Here is a 13,571-nt window from a genome sequence, read left to right as displayed (position 1 = left end):
AAAATTGACACAACCAAAAAATTCTACACTGGAAGGTTGGAAATGTCTGGGATTGAACCCTCGAACGCAGAACTGCGAAGCAGACATACTAAACACTTTTTCCCCCGAACCACTTTGTAGGAATGAATTTGTCCCAATTTTGTATTATTATTATTATTTTGCACTTTTAGTACTTCATGATAAAGTAATTTTTTACATTTAGATTTTTTTAGAATTTTACCTAACAACTAGAATTCAATTTTTGGGGGAATTTGACCTAATGAAAAATGTAAAAATTGACTTTAGGTCAAAATAAAAAAAATATCCCAATGTAAAAATTGATTTTAGGTCAATTTTTTTTTAAATCCCAATGTAAAAATTGGCTTTAGGTCAAATTTAAACAAAAATCCCAAAGTAAAAACTGACATTAAAGCAAAATAAGTTGACCAACGCTTTATTATTACGATTATTCCATCATTATTAGGCATCCCATGCGCATGAATGAGTTTTTTGTTGTTGTTGCTAACCGTCCTCTTCATCCTTCCTCCTCTCCTCTTCGTCAGATCTTCACGCATCCCCGGCATTGGCTGACGAGGCCAAATCCCAACACGGCGCCGAGCACGAATGCAAAGCCCAGGCAGTTTCCATGGAGACCAGCAACCCGAGCGCCAAGATAGCCGTCCGCGGCCCTCCCCCTCCTCTTCCTCCCGCATCTCCGCCACCACCACCGCCCGTCACCGAATCGGCGGAAGACGACGCGGGACGCGCCGTCAATCTGACGGCGGGCGGGCCGGCGGAGGACGACAAAGACCGGATCGTGGTGGAGATCATCCAAATGTACGGGAAACAACAGGAGAAACTCAACTCTACTTTGCATAAGCAGCTACAATTAGAAATGGTGAGAAACTCACACAAAAACTTCAAGTCACATACATTACAAAGTTTTCCAATTAAAATTTGACCCTAACCCAGACATGGGTCTGCAAAATGCGGCCCGCGGGCCACATCGGGCCCCTTAGGCTTTTTAATTCGGCCCGCCAATGTTTTCCATTTTTTTTACTGTATTTATTTATTTTTATTATTATGATTTTTTAATGTATCTATTTATTTTTATTATGATGATTTTTAAAATATGTATTTATTATTATTATTATTTTTAATGTATTTATTTAATGTTATTATTATTTTTTAAATGCATTTATTTAATTTCATTATTATTTATTTAATTTATTTATTTAATTTCGTTATTATGTTTTTAATTTATATATTTAATTGTATTATTTTAATTTATTTATTTATTTATTTGTATTATTATTGTTTTAATTTATTTATTTATTTTTATTTTTTATTTGTTTAATTTAATTTTTATTTTTTTCCCCAAGATGGCGCCATCACACGGAATCTAGTGGCAGTAGCTCTGTCCACTTATTTATTTTTTTGTGTTTTATAGCCCTTCTATCTTTTTTAGATTACATTTTAATATTTCTTAATACATTCCTTTTTACTTGACTTTGTACTTTATACTTTTCGACTTGAATGATGAGTGAGGAGTATGTTAATACTTTAATCCTTTTTTTCTGTTTATGTTTCATATGTACTGTTAACGGATGCACTTTTTTATTTGTATCATATCTTGTGCTATCAATGTGGCCCAAAAGTTTGCCTAACCTGACTTTTGCATCGGTCCGCAGGAGCTCGAGGCCCTCCGCGGCGGCGAGGCGGCACGACTCCGCGAGCTAAGCGCCGAGCAGCGGGAGCTACGCAGCGAGCTGGAGGCGGTCCACAGCGAGCAGGCACGCCAGCTGGGACGGGCCCGCCAGGAACAGCTTGAACTGGAGGCCCGACTGGAGCAGCTTCGGCGCCAGGCATGCACGTGCGAAGCGTCCACACAGCCACAGCAGGAGGCGCAATATGCCGCACAGGTACGGGAACTTCAGCCAAATATATATTTTTTAAATATAATTTAATATTTGGTTTTATGGGCCTTGATGAATTTGAGAATAAGAGAATAAAAATAAAAGAAACATGTAATGAGGGAAAGAGACAGTATATACAAAATACTATAAGAAGCAAAGAGCCACGTTCATTTTGGCCAAGAGCCGCACACGGCTTGTGAGCCACGTGTTTGCCAACCCTGGTTTGGGGAGAGGAGGATAGATGGATTATTTAGGATTATAACTAAACACATTTTTATAAAAAAACTAAACATTTTTATAAAATTGTGACATTTAAAAAATAAGATATTTAAAAACAAAAACTTTTTTCTCATGATTACAAAAAGAAAAAATGCCTACATTGTAAAAGACTTGCTTTATGTAAGATTTCAAAACATTTTTACCAAAAAATGCAAACAATTTAAAAACATTTTTTACCAAAAAATGCAAACAACTTGACATTAATCTTATTTGATTATGAATTAAACAAAAAAAAAACAATGTGATCTCATACCTATAAAATGATGACTTTATTTGTTTCTATTTTATTAAAGAAAGACTCTTATTTGGCTCATTGTAACCACTTGATGAATAGACACCAATTGTAGGACATTTTTAATACATATTTTGTGCTCATATGGTATTTTCAACACTTACCAATGTACTATTTAGTATTCTGCCATATGCTCTTTAAAAAAAAAATATATATATACATAGTTTTTTTCACTGATTTTTCTAAACGTCCCGCCCCTTTTTCCTCCCCCCATCCAGTTGTCGGAGCTCCGCCTCCGGTTAGAAAGCGCCGAGGCCGACCGTCAGGAACTCCAAGACGAGCTGAGGCAGGAACGGGAGGCGCGCGAGGTGCTGGAGCGCACCATCGGCCAGCTCAAGCAACAGATGTCCCAGTCTGCCCAATCAACCCAATTGGCCCAATCGGCCGTCCCCGCCGGTGGCAGCCCCTCGCCCCCTCTCACCCCTTCGGCCGGACCCCCCAGCGCCCATTCCCCAGCCTCCGACAAGTAGCCCCAGACCTTTTTAGGTGGGAATCGAACATCTAAGAAGAAGATCAACTTTTGTACTCTTCTCATTTCGAACCTTCTGCTCTCAACAAGCAGTATTTAAAGACTTTTTATTTGTTTTTGTTTCTCCGGCATGTGATTTTTTTTTCTTAATTTATAGCCTTTCAAAGGACGGCTCCGTCACCCCCATGCACGCCACTTGGATTTCCGGAAAAACGGCGAAAGTGGAGCAAAAAAAAAAAAAAAAACAATACTTAAACCCACTTTCCTGCAACACTGTGTCCCCGCCCACTTCCTTGCAAAAGATACACTGCTGTGTTAAAGTGTACTCGACAAAGCCCCGCCCCCTGGACCCCATAGCCCCGCCCCTAAACCCCAGAAAAGGAATCAATTCCAATCCAATGTAATATTCTGTATTTTTCCCGCTTGGAAAATGAAGGCAGCTTTCAACCATAACACAGCCGGGACTCCGCCCATTCTTCTGGCTCCGCCCCCTACGGCTTGATATGGGTCAATTTCATCTTATTCCTCCAAAAAGGGCGAGCAGGGCCACTTTTATTCATGTTGTCGGGCAGAAAGTGATAAAAAGAAGGGTCAAGGGGGGTCTTTTTATTCATTGGCCGACTTTTCCGGCATTAAATGTCCAATTTGTGTTGGCCAGGGAGTCCGGCAGCGAGGATTTTTTGCATCCAAGAATGCCAATTGCACATCTATGGTGGCTAATGTGAACTTTTTTTATGCATCTGCTCCTAATGCAAAAATAATGACATTCCACTGTGCTTCATCACCAAGGAGTGTCGGGAGGGGGCGGGGCTTGAAAGGAAATATTTAACGTAATATTAAAGGAAAGATTTTTTTCTTTTCTTTTCAATTTGTGTATATATAGCAGCCATTAATATATTAACTTTTCTCCTATGGATTAACTGATGAAGGTTAAAGGAATCGAGGGGAAAGCGGCTTTTTGCAACAAAAAAATATGCAGCAGATGTGGAAGAATAGCACATTTTAAGTCACTTTTTTTTTGGAGAAAATCCCACAAAGGCCATATGAAATCCATGTAAAAAAAATCATTTGTGTCCATTTTTTTTTAGCAATTTTGTGGATGTTTTTACTATTTTTGGGCCCGGCTAGATCACATTGGTTTTGTGTTTATTTTTGGGCCAAAAAATAATCATCACAAAATTACTTTAAAAAATTATGGTATTTTGGAGTTTTAAAAAAATGTTTTTTTTTTTGTGTGCCAAATAATTTGTGTCCATTTTTTTTTAGCAATTTTGTGGATGTTTTTACCATTTTGGGCCAAGCTAGATCACATTGATATTGTGTGTATTTTGGGCCAAAAAATAATCACAAAATTACTAAAAAAAATGTATAGTATTTCTTTTTTTTTGTCCATTTTTTTTTTAGCAATTTTGTGGATGTTTTTTTTTTACTATTTTGGGCCAAGCTAGATCACACACACATTAGGCAAAGTTGCAGGTGAAAATTCATTGTGTATTTTGGGCCAAAAAAATAATCATCACAAAATGACAAAAAAAAATTTATAATATTTTGGAATTTAAAAAAAAAAAGTTTTTTTTTTTTTGCATGTATCGCTGCCCCTCACGTTTACGTCCACAAAAACGATTGTGAATGAATATGTGCAGTTCTTTTTAAACACTATATTTAAGTTCTTAAAGGGAACCCGCCCCACCCTTAAACTACAAATAACATTAACCAACAAATATACTTAACACTACACCCCAACTTTTCCCACAAAAAGACCCTAACACGGGAAATACTATACTGTAAATAAACAAACCCCACTCCTAGACATCTAATCCACTTGAAACCTTAACGGATTGGTCGCCAAAACACAAAAAAAAGTGATTTCCTGACAATCGGCAAGCTCTCGGTGGCATGCTTTTTTTTGTCATCCACAAATAGGTACATTGTCTTTTCACTTATTCACTTTTTTTTCTTTTTTTAAGATGATTTAAAGAAGAAGAAAAGACATAAATATAAATGTGTGATGATGGCTGCCACAAAAATGCTGAGTCATGATTTGCAGTGTCCGTGTATGAATATGAACTATTGCCAATAACCATGTGATGAGACTCTTTGTTCTTTGCATGACTTGAGACACTGATCTCCTACCTCATGTTGTGATATATATAAATATAGATATATATATAAAAAGATGTTTTTTTAAATGCAAAGGACACTCTAACTGTTAAATTGTTTAATATTGATAATATTGACCTGTAAATGCTTTTTTCCGCCCCTTTATAATAACTCACTTCTTGTATCTTAGTGGATTTTTTTTTGTTTTTTAATTTTCCCGTTCTTTATCCTCATTTTCCTTTCACACCTTGTACATAGAACCTTGTGTATAGACAATGAACTTGGATTTAATTCAAGTAAAGTTCTGTAGTGTTAAGCCATTGATGGTTGTTTTTTGTTCATTTTTTTTACATGTTAGGGTCATTTTTGATCATTTTTTTAATGCATGTTCACAAAAGTGGTCTTGATTGAGCGACTGGATGCTTTACAGACACAAAATTGGTTTTCTGTCCTTCCCCTCAAGTACAGCCAGGTTGTCGGAAACTTCACAAAAAAATGGCGTCCAAAACTTTTCTTGCCAAGAAACTGAATGCATTGTGATTAAAAAAAATAGAAAGCGCCATGGCAACCAAAGACCAAAATAGACTTGGAGAACGTGGAGTTTCAAGATTTTTTAAAATGTTGCCAATTGTTAAAAAGCAAAAAGAATTGAGCTAAATGTGAGTTATTTTTTTTACAAAATTGGATAGTTGAATTAATAGTAATTAGTTGAACTGGCATTGGTGTAAAATATAAATGTATAAAAACGATATTAATTAATAATTATCTTCATTCCGATTGAGTACAAACCAAAGTATTCAGAAGAAAAACAACTAACTAAAAATAGAATAAAATCCGTTTTTAAAATATTCAAAAAAAAAGATCAGTACTCATGCGTCAATCCGCACTCCAGGTGTAATTCTCCTTTTGCCCGCTATTGAGCTAACGGTGACGCTGTTGCATTCACCAGACAGGAAATCGCAAGGAAATTCACCAGACAGGAAATCTTCTCTCGTCGCCGGAAGTTACGTCACGCTAGGTCAAGCGGTCCTGCAGCTAATGTGACTTTCGGTGTTGTTCTCCGACCTATTTGTGTCGGTCTTGGCGACTATTCATGGAAAACGTTGGATTATCTTCAGATTTCCAATGTTGCTTCGAGTCCCGACGATTTCGATCGTTTCGTTCAACATGAGCTTTCATCGTCATTGTACTTCATAACTACGGTGCGTACTTGTGCATAGCTAGCTGGCTAGCTATGTTAGCTATCAACAACCGAGAACACGACGGTTATGTTCATATGCACGACAAACGTATCTTTATACATCTAGCTTTCACACGCATATTGTAAAAATATCATCTTGCAATACTGGACATTTCAATGAACTATTTTTTAAATTTTAATTATAGATCGCTAGTACATCGTATAACACGTACTGCATGATTTTGTCTGATCGCAACCTAATAAACACAATTTGTATCGTAAGGCAAGTTATGTTAAATTATAACCACAAATATTTTTTTAAAAAGCCTTAAATTGTATTTTTTTTACATAAATAACATTACGAAGCACGTTGTCTGGCGCGTGATGATGACGTCTTATTTGGACCGCATTTCCCGATTTCCGAATTTTAGGTTTGCGAAAGGATTATTTTGCCTTTGTTAACCTTTTAGGGCACAAAACACTATCCCAATATAAAATCGCAAATATTTGGTTTAAGTAGATAATTAATGGACGGTACAATACGGAGCGCACATATATATTAGGGCCATTTTGCGTCAGGCTAGCATGATTGTTTTGGCCCAGAGAAACGAGTAGGATCCTTTGTGTAAAAGATAATGATGTTTACTAGACTAAAATTAGTTTTTTTTCTGCAGGATGGATAATTCCGAGGGCGGCACGTCATCCGAGCCCGAGAGCGGACCGCCACGTCCGTCCTGCCGGCGTCCCTCGTCCGGGACCCCCCGTTTTTCCGAACAGGACGAGCCCGGTAGACGACGCGAAGCCCGGCAGCGGCGACAACAACGGCAACAACAACAACGCCGGCGGAGGGGGGATGGTCAGGAACAGCTGCTCCGGGAGACGGCGCGGCCGAGGTTGCCGGGCCAACGCGAGCACTCGGAGGCGTGCGGCTCCGTGAGCGACGCAGCGGAAAGTTCGCCTAAGAGGTTTGCTCGGGCCAAATGCCAGCTGGTCGCTGGTGCCACTGCTGGCACAACAAGAGGCTTGATTTGACTTGTTCTTTTTCCTTCTGTAGAAGAGCTCATTTCCTTCATGGACCCTATCCGGCTACTCACTTTGGACCCAAAGCCTGCATTCTGCCCAACCCGACTTCAGTCATGTAAGTGTTCTCCTAAAAAAAACTACAAAAAAGTGGTCAAATGACTTCATTTACATTTTATTTGTCAGTGATGCTACTTAGCCCTATGTAACACGTAATAGTAAATTCCAGGCTTGATCAGTTCTTTGTGTATTTTCCTCAAAAATATTATTCTGTGTTGAAAATGAGCTAAATTGGCTTTTAACGATATTTAAATTCACAAAAATGTCCTCTAAAAAACTGACGTGACATACTTGATTGGCTCTAAACGGGTAAAAATTCTTCAAATGTTAGTGTATGTATTTTAAACATTATACTCCATTAGTTATAATGAACTGAAATAGATATTTTCTGTTTTCCACCTTAATATTAAACAATAAAGAAATACATATTTTGTTTCCTTTTGAAATGAAAAACAAAGGATTGAAAAAAACTAAGAAAAAATACTCACTTAAAAATTGTTTTAGATCTATTTAAAAAACTGAATATTTAGAGTTTTTGAACCAGTTCTTTTAATCTGATAGCTCATGCAGTGATTTTTTCTTAATATTTCCCCATAAAAGTAACACACATTAGTACTCCCTATTAAACCATTGATATCCAGGTGAAAATTGTGAATCGGGACGTCTTTTACAAGAAAAATTGTAAAATTCAACCATTTTAGGAGCATTTTAAGGGTGCGACTTATACTCCAGTAAATGCGGTGCATCTAACCTTCTTGCATCATCCAATTTAAATAGAAAAACCCTCAAATTCCATTAAAAGTTTAAAAATGGACAACTATTGACCTCCACTGCTGCTTAAAATGCCCAAAACTTATTTTTAACACACATATTAATGCTTCAGTCAACACACAGTAAAGTAATCCCTTAATTAGCACATTTTCACCTATCGCTAATTCACTACTTTGTGCTTTTCCCCACTATTAATTATATATATATATATATATATATATATATATATATATTTTTTTTTTTTTTTTTTTTTTTAAATTTATAAAAATGTGAAAATCCATGCTGAAGGAAATAAAATAGGTAGTTACAATAGGGGTGACCCTACCTCGCCATTTTTGGATTATGTCTGTGTTAACCACGATATTCGAGGGATTACTGTACACTGTAAACTAAAAAAGACTTTCCCAAAGCTAATATTTTTGTCCTCACGTGTGTGCGCGTGGACATTGACATCGAATGGTTTGTGTAACTCTTTTGAGATAAGGGGAAAAAACAGGAAGGCTAGGATTGGTCGTTGTAACTCGAAAGGGGGCGGGATCGTCCATTACAGATACTTTATTGTCACTTTCGAAGCATTTGGTTAACACCATGCCGGTGAGCCGAGACGCCATTCGACAGCGAGAAAACGGGTAAAAAAAACATAGAAATTAGAAAAAGGGATGAAAAATGCTACGTAGCGATGAAGCTAACGATATATGCGTACGTTTCAGGCACATTCAAGACCCGGCGAGCCAGCGTCTGACCTGGAACAAACCCCCCGTCAACGTACTGGTCATCAGGAAGATCCGAGACGAAACTTTGGCCGAGCCTTTCAAGGAATTGTGCCGCTTTTTAGTGGAGGTGAGCCCGCCCACATTCAAACGTACCACAAACGAGTTCTCTGTGCGCTCTTCCAAGTGTGAGCCGATACGCCAAATGAAGCGTGTCGGGCGAAACTCCCCGTTTCTAATGGATTGGTCGCCCCGTGGCATTTTGCTTAATGTGTCCACGTGTCACTCAGGAGAAACAGATGATGGTGTACGTGGAGCGGCGGGTGGCCGACGACGGGACGCTGTCCAAGGACGAGAACTTTGGCTCCATTCGGAATCAGCTGTGCACTTTTAGAGAAGGTGAGGATGGCCGATGGGAGGGACGGCAGGAGTCGGCTCTGGTATTTGTTTTGCAAAGTTTATGCTTATCAAATCATGCGTGGAGTGTGTTTAAATAGCACATAGTCCAAAAAGCAAAACTAGCTTGGGAGTCAGCTTAATTTAAGATGAAATCTGCTATTTTTAAGTGTAGATTTTGGTCAATTGTTATTAGATAAGATGAAGCTTTTATTTGAGAAATTTCATTTGTTGCAGTAGCAAGCACAGACACAGTGAAAGACAATGTAGACCTAGATCAAATTGTGACCAGACGTTTGGTCGCCTGGGTGAATATAATTTTGAGAGCTGGTTTCAACAGTACTTAGATATTAAACAGTACTTCGATATTAAACAGTACTTATATGTTAAACAGTACTTAGATATTAAACAGTACTTCGATATTAACAGTACTTAATCAGTACTTAGATATTACACAGTACTTCGATATTAACAGTACTTAATCAGTACTTAGATATTACACAGTACTTAGATATTACACAGTACTTAGATATTACACAGTACTTAGATATTACACAGTACTTAGATATTACACAGTACTTAGATATTAAACAGTACTTAGATATTAAACACTACATAGATATTAAACAGTACTTAGATATTAAACAGTACTTAGATATTATACAGTACTTAAATATTAATCAGTACTTAGATATTAAACAGTACTTGGATATTAAACTCATGAATATAATTTTGAGAGCTGATTTCAACAGTCTCTGTCATGTTGTCAAACGCCCGGGGACCAAACGTCCGAGTACCAGACCAAATTGGGTATCATCTGACGGCTTGAAAGCAACTCTGTGCTTTTTTGGCCCCGCCCACCCACCTACCCACCGCAGGTTACGACGACATTTCCAACTGCATCGATCTGATCATCTGCCTGGGCGGGGACGGCACGCTGCTCTACGCCTCTTCTCTTTTCCAGGTACGTCAAAGTCGCCCTCGTTACGTTAACGTTTGGCGGGAGGTTTACCACCAACGTCTCTGGCTCCAGGGCAGCGTCCCCCCCGTGATGGCCTTCCACCTGGGCTCGCTGGGCTTCCTGACGCCCTTCAAGTTTGAGTCGTACAAAACCGAAGTGGACAAAGTTTTTGAAGGTGAGCCAAGCGTTTTTATCGCCAAGCTCTAGTTTTGGGGCTTGTCAGGGTTCCTCATTGGCTGCCATTTTGACGGCGAATGAACCCATGTTTCAGGAAACGCGGCCATCACATTGCGAAGTCGCCTGAAGGTGAAGGTGGTGAAGGAGATGTTGGAGAGGACGGGCGGCGACGACGACGGCCAGCGGCAGGACGAAGAACACGGACAGGAACACAACGGCGGCGTCCTTCCTCACCGCTACATCAACAGCGAGGCGGGAAAAGTCACCTTGCAGCTCCAGGTAAGTGTCTTCTTTTACGTTTTGAAGCCATCTGGCATGACTGACCATACATTTTCATCAGGGTTTTTGAATTCTTAAGCACAAGTGACGGAAAATAACAACAACCCTTGAGACAACTAACCCCGTTATCCCCTACCAAAATGTATTGGCCTAAATGACCACTTTTTTCTTTTTTTTCCCGTCTTTTTCACCACCAAAACTAGTTTGGAGGCATACTTGAGGTCATTGACCTTATATTTTCCCCCTTCCATGTATTTAAGGAAACCAAGAAGTCCCCATCCGTCTTTTTTACATTTATATATTTTTTAGCTTTGCCAACTTATACACATTGGCGCAGTCCGTCAGCCCCCTCCCTTCCCAACTTGCCATGCCCCCCCCCCCCCCCTCTCCCCTGGTGTGCGGCATGCTGGTGTAGAGCCCGGTTGCCGCGGAGACCGAGCGGGCTCACGTCAAGGCCAAATGGAGCTTTAATGGAGTCTACTCACACACACATACACACATTACTGCAGTCCAGTCCCCCCTCCTCCTCCCCCTCCTCCTTCCCGTTCTCTGATTGGTGATTCACAACCTCGACCCGACCTCCTCTTGGGGGACTGACGTCAGTACAACTGTCAGACGTCTCCAATGTGCGCCATTGGTGACGATTTAGTCCAATTTGTTCCCATCTGAGCGAGGCCAAAAGGAATTTTTAGTTTTTATTATTATATCAAACGTAGAATTTAAAATGTTCATAATAAGCTTGACTTTTTGTGTTCACAGGTCTTAAACGAAGTAGTGGTAGACCGAGGACCTTCATCTTACCTGTCCAACGTGGACTTGTACCTGGACGGACGTCTCATCACGTCAGTGCAAGGCGACGGTGGGTCAGAAAAACGCCAAGCTTAGAGCGCCCCTGGCTCTAGCACCCCCGTCCCCCACTCCAGGCGTGATCGTGTCCACGCCGACGGGTAGCACGGCGTACGCGGCGGCAGCAGGGGCCTCCATGATCCACCCCAATGTGCCGGCTATCATGGTGACGCCCATCTGCCCGCATTCGCTCTCCTTCAGGCCTATCGTGGTGCCCGCCGGGGTGGAGCTGACGGTAAGTTACATGCGACCATTCGTCTGTCTGTCTGTCCATTCGACGCTGATTTATTTTTTCCTTCTTTTCAAGATCGCCCTGTCCCCCGACGCCAGGAATCCGGCCTGGGTCTCGTTCGACGGCAGGAAGAGACAAGAGATCCGACATGGCGACTGGTAGGCTCCGCCCCCTTTTTTTATCTGCCCGGGCGGTACGTTTATTTTAGTTTAAGTCTATTGAGAGTATTTTTATACTTACTTTTCGAATGTTTTGGAGTTTCTGGACCTTATGTCTTTTGTTTGGTCGTATTTAAGTTTAATTATATGTGAAATTTGACTTTTATAGCAGAATAATGTTAATTTTTAGAATTTAAAAATAACCTGTCTCTTTAGTTTAATTTTATTTCAAGCTTTTTTTAAATATATATATTTTTTAAATAATAGGTATATTTTAGCAGTGGAAAATAGAAAAGATACTATTTTTTTAAAGTATTTTTTAATCAAGAAAGGGTAAAAAAATGAAATTGATAGTTTTAGTCCTCTTAAAAATATTTAATTTCATTTATCCTTGCAATACTTGCTATAATAGAATATTAATTCAAAACATGTTCATTCTGAAATTGCGATTTTACAAATACGTACTTTATTCCATTGATATTTTCTCGTTTAAAACAAAACTGATCATTCTGAATCCATAAATGTGCCTGTGTATTTTTCCTCATTTTGTGTCTTTGCCACATCTATTTTTTTGCAGCATCCAGATCACCACGTCTTGCTTCCCCGTGCCGTCCATCTGCTGCCACGACTTGGTGTACGACTGGTTCGAAAGCCTGGCCCAGTGTCTTCACTGGAACGTCCGCAAGCGGCAGACGCGCCTGGCCGATGCTTCCGACGCCGAAAACTGAAGCCCAGAGGTTTACATTCCCCGTCATATGTGTCTACCCCTAAAATGTCCTCATATTTATATATTTTAAAACATTTTACCACCAGCTAAACTGTTTCCTCACTTTTAACTCCCCTGTAGTTTGCACTACAACACCACTAGAGGGCGACAAAGCACACATCCACTGTTGGCAATGTGAAAACACGTTAAAAAAAACTTAAAATCCAAGACAAAAAAGTGCCTTTGATATATTTATTGTAATAAGATATTTCCAGACATTTAAATTATACTCCGATATCACATGAGAATTGGAATCTGAACAACGAGAACACCAGAAAACATTGACGTACGTCTACACTTTCCGCCTGCTGTGCCATGAAGACATTTTTTTTATGTTTCAGAATATCATACTACACTGTACAAGCGCAAGTGGAAAGCCAGACGCGACAGGTTCAAAAGAAAGTGGAATAAATTAAAGGCCACACCTCCCCTCATCAAAGTCAGGTGAGTCAACCTCTATTGCCTCCAGTTGGCCCAAGAGGCTTACAAGCATAATGTCACGTAAAACTTAGCTATTGACTCATATTTTAATGAAGTCATCAGTTAAGTATTAAGTGACATTATGTTCCTGGGCCTCTTGGGTCGTCTCGTGGCGTGGAGATTACCTCACCTAGCTTTAGTGCGGGCAGCTGTGGTTCAATTCCCGCTGGTGGCAGTACGACTGTGTTTGCAGATGGTCATCTATGTGCCCAGTTGGACTGACACCAGCGGGAATCGAACCACAGCTGTCTGCACCGAAGTCAGGTGAGCTAACCTCTACGCCACGAGGCAGCTCAAGTGTCCCAAGAGTATAATGTCATGTAAAACTTAACTAGTGACTGGTTCAAAAGATTAGTTACTAGTTAAGTTTTAAGTGACATTATGCTCTTGGACCTCTTGAGCTGCCACGCGGTGTAGAGGTTAGCTCACCGGACTTTGATGCGGGCAGCTGAGGTTTGATTCCCGCTGGTGACAGTTAGACTGAGTACAGATGTGTGCCC

At 39.8% G+C, this 13,571-nt stretch overlaps 2 protein-coding genes across 4 annotated transcripts in view; both read left to right on the top strand.

Moving 5' to 3' along the window:
- Window positions 1-5,357, top strand: part of skila (SKI-like proto-oncogene a) — a 31,402-nt gene extending 26,045 nt beyond the window's left edge. For both annotated transcript variants that reach the window (XM_077724390.1, XM_077724391.1), the window contains exons 6-8: window positions 543-877; window positions 1,671-1,901; window positions 2,685-5,357. In XM_077724390.1, coding sequence (XP_077580516.1) covers window positions 543-877; window positions 1,671-1,901; window positions 2,685-2,936 — 818 coding nt within the window. In that variant the 3' untranslated portion in view covers window positions 2,937-5,357. The remainder of the gene's footprint in view (window positions 1-542; window positions 878-1,670; window positions 1,902-2,684) is intronic.
- Window positions 5,358-6,028: 671 nt separating this feature from the next.
- Window positions 6,029-13,284, top strand: nadkb (NAD kinase b). Of its 2 annotated transcripts, XM_077724985.1 has the most exons (13): window positions 6,029-6,237; window positions 6,890-7,180; window positions 7,270-7,353; window positions 8,777-8,906; window positions 9,067-9,175; window positions 10,051-10,136; window positions 10,206-10,308; window positions 10,405-10,589; window positions 11,349-11,448; window positions 11,513-11,670; window positions 11,743-11,825; window positions 12,403-12,562; window positions 12,933-13,284. In XM_077724985.1, the coding sequence occupies exons 2-12, from the start codon at window positions 6,891-6,893 to the stop codon at window positions 12,551-12,553; spliced, it is 1,479 nt and encodes a 492-aa protein (XP_077581111.1). In that variant the 5' UTR covers window positions 6,029-6,237; window position 6,890; the 3' UTR covers window positions 12,554-12,562; window positions 12,933-13,284. The 2 variants fall into 2 exon arrangements, with proteins under 2 accessions (XP_077581111.1, XP_077581110.1); XM_077724984.1 differs by having other exon boundaries at window positions 12,403-13,284.
- The last annotated feature ends 287 nt before the right edge of the window (window positions 13,285-13,571 follow it).

This window comes from Stigmatopora nigra, chromosome 9, assembly GCF_051989575.1.
Source record: "Stigmatopora nigra isolate UIUO_SnigA chromosome 9, RoL_Snig_1.1, whole genome shotgun sequence".
Taxonomy (NCBI): Eukaryota; Metazoa; Chordata; class Actinopteri; order Syngnathiformes; family Syngnathidae; genus Stigmatopora; species Stigmatopora nigra.
This window is presented reverse-complemented; position numbering and strand designations above follow the sequence as displayed.

What these genes read in the sequence shown, in the direction of transcription:
- nadkb (XM_077724985.1), top strand. Translation starts at nt 6,891, where the DNA reads ATGGATAATTCCGAGGGCGGCACGTCATCCGAGCCCGAGAGCGGACCG. An exon ending in GCTGTGCACTTTTAGAGAAG is followed by an intron (nt 9,176 to 10,050) that starts GTGAGGATGGCC and finishes TACCCACCGCAG; the next exon opens with GTTACGACGACATTTCCAAC. An exon ending in CCGCCGGGGTGGAGCTGACG is followed by an intron (nt 11,671 to 11,742) that starts GTAAGTTACATG and finishes CTTCTTTTCAAG; the next exon opens with ATCGCCCTGTCCCCCGACGC.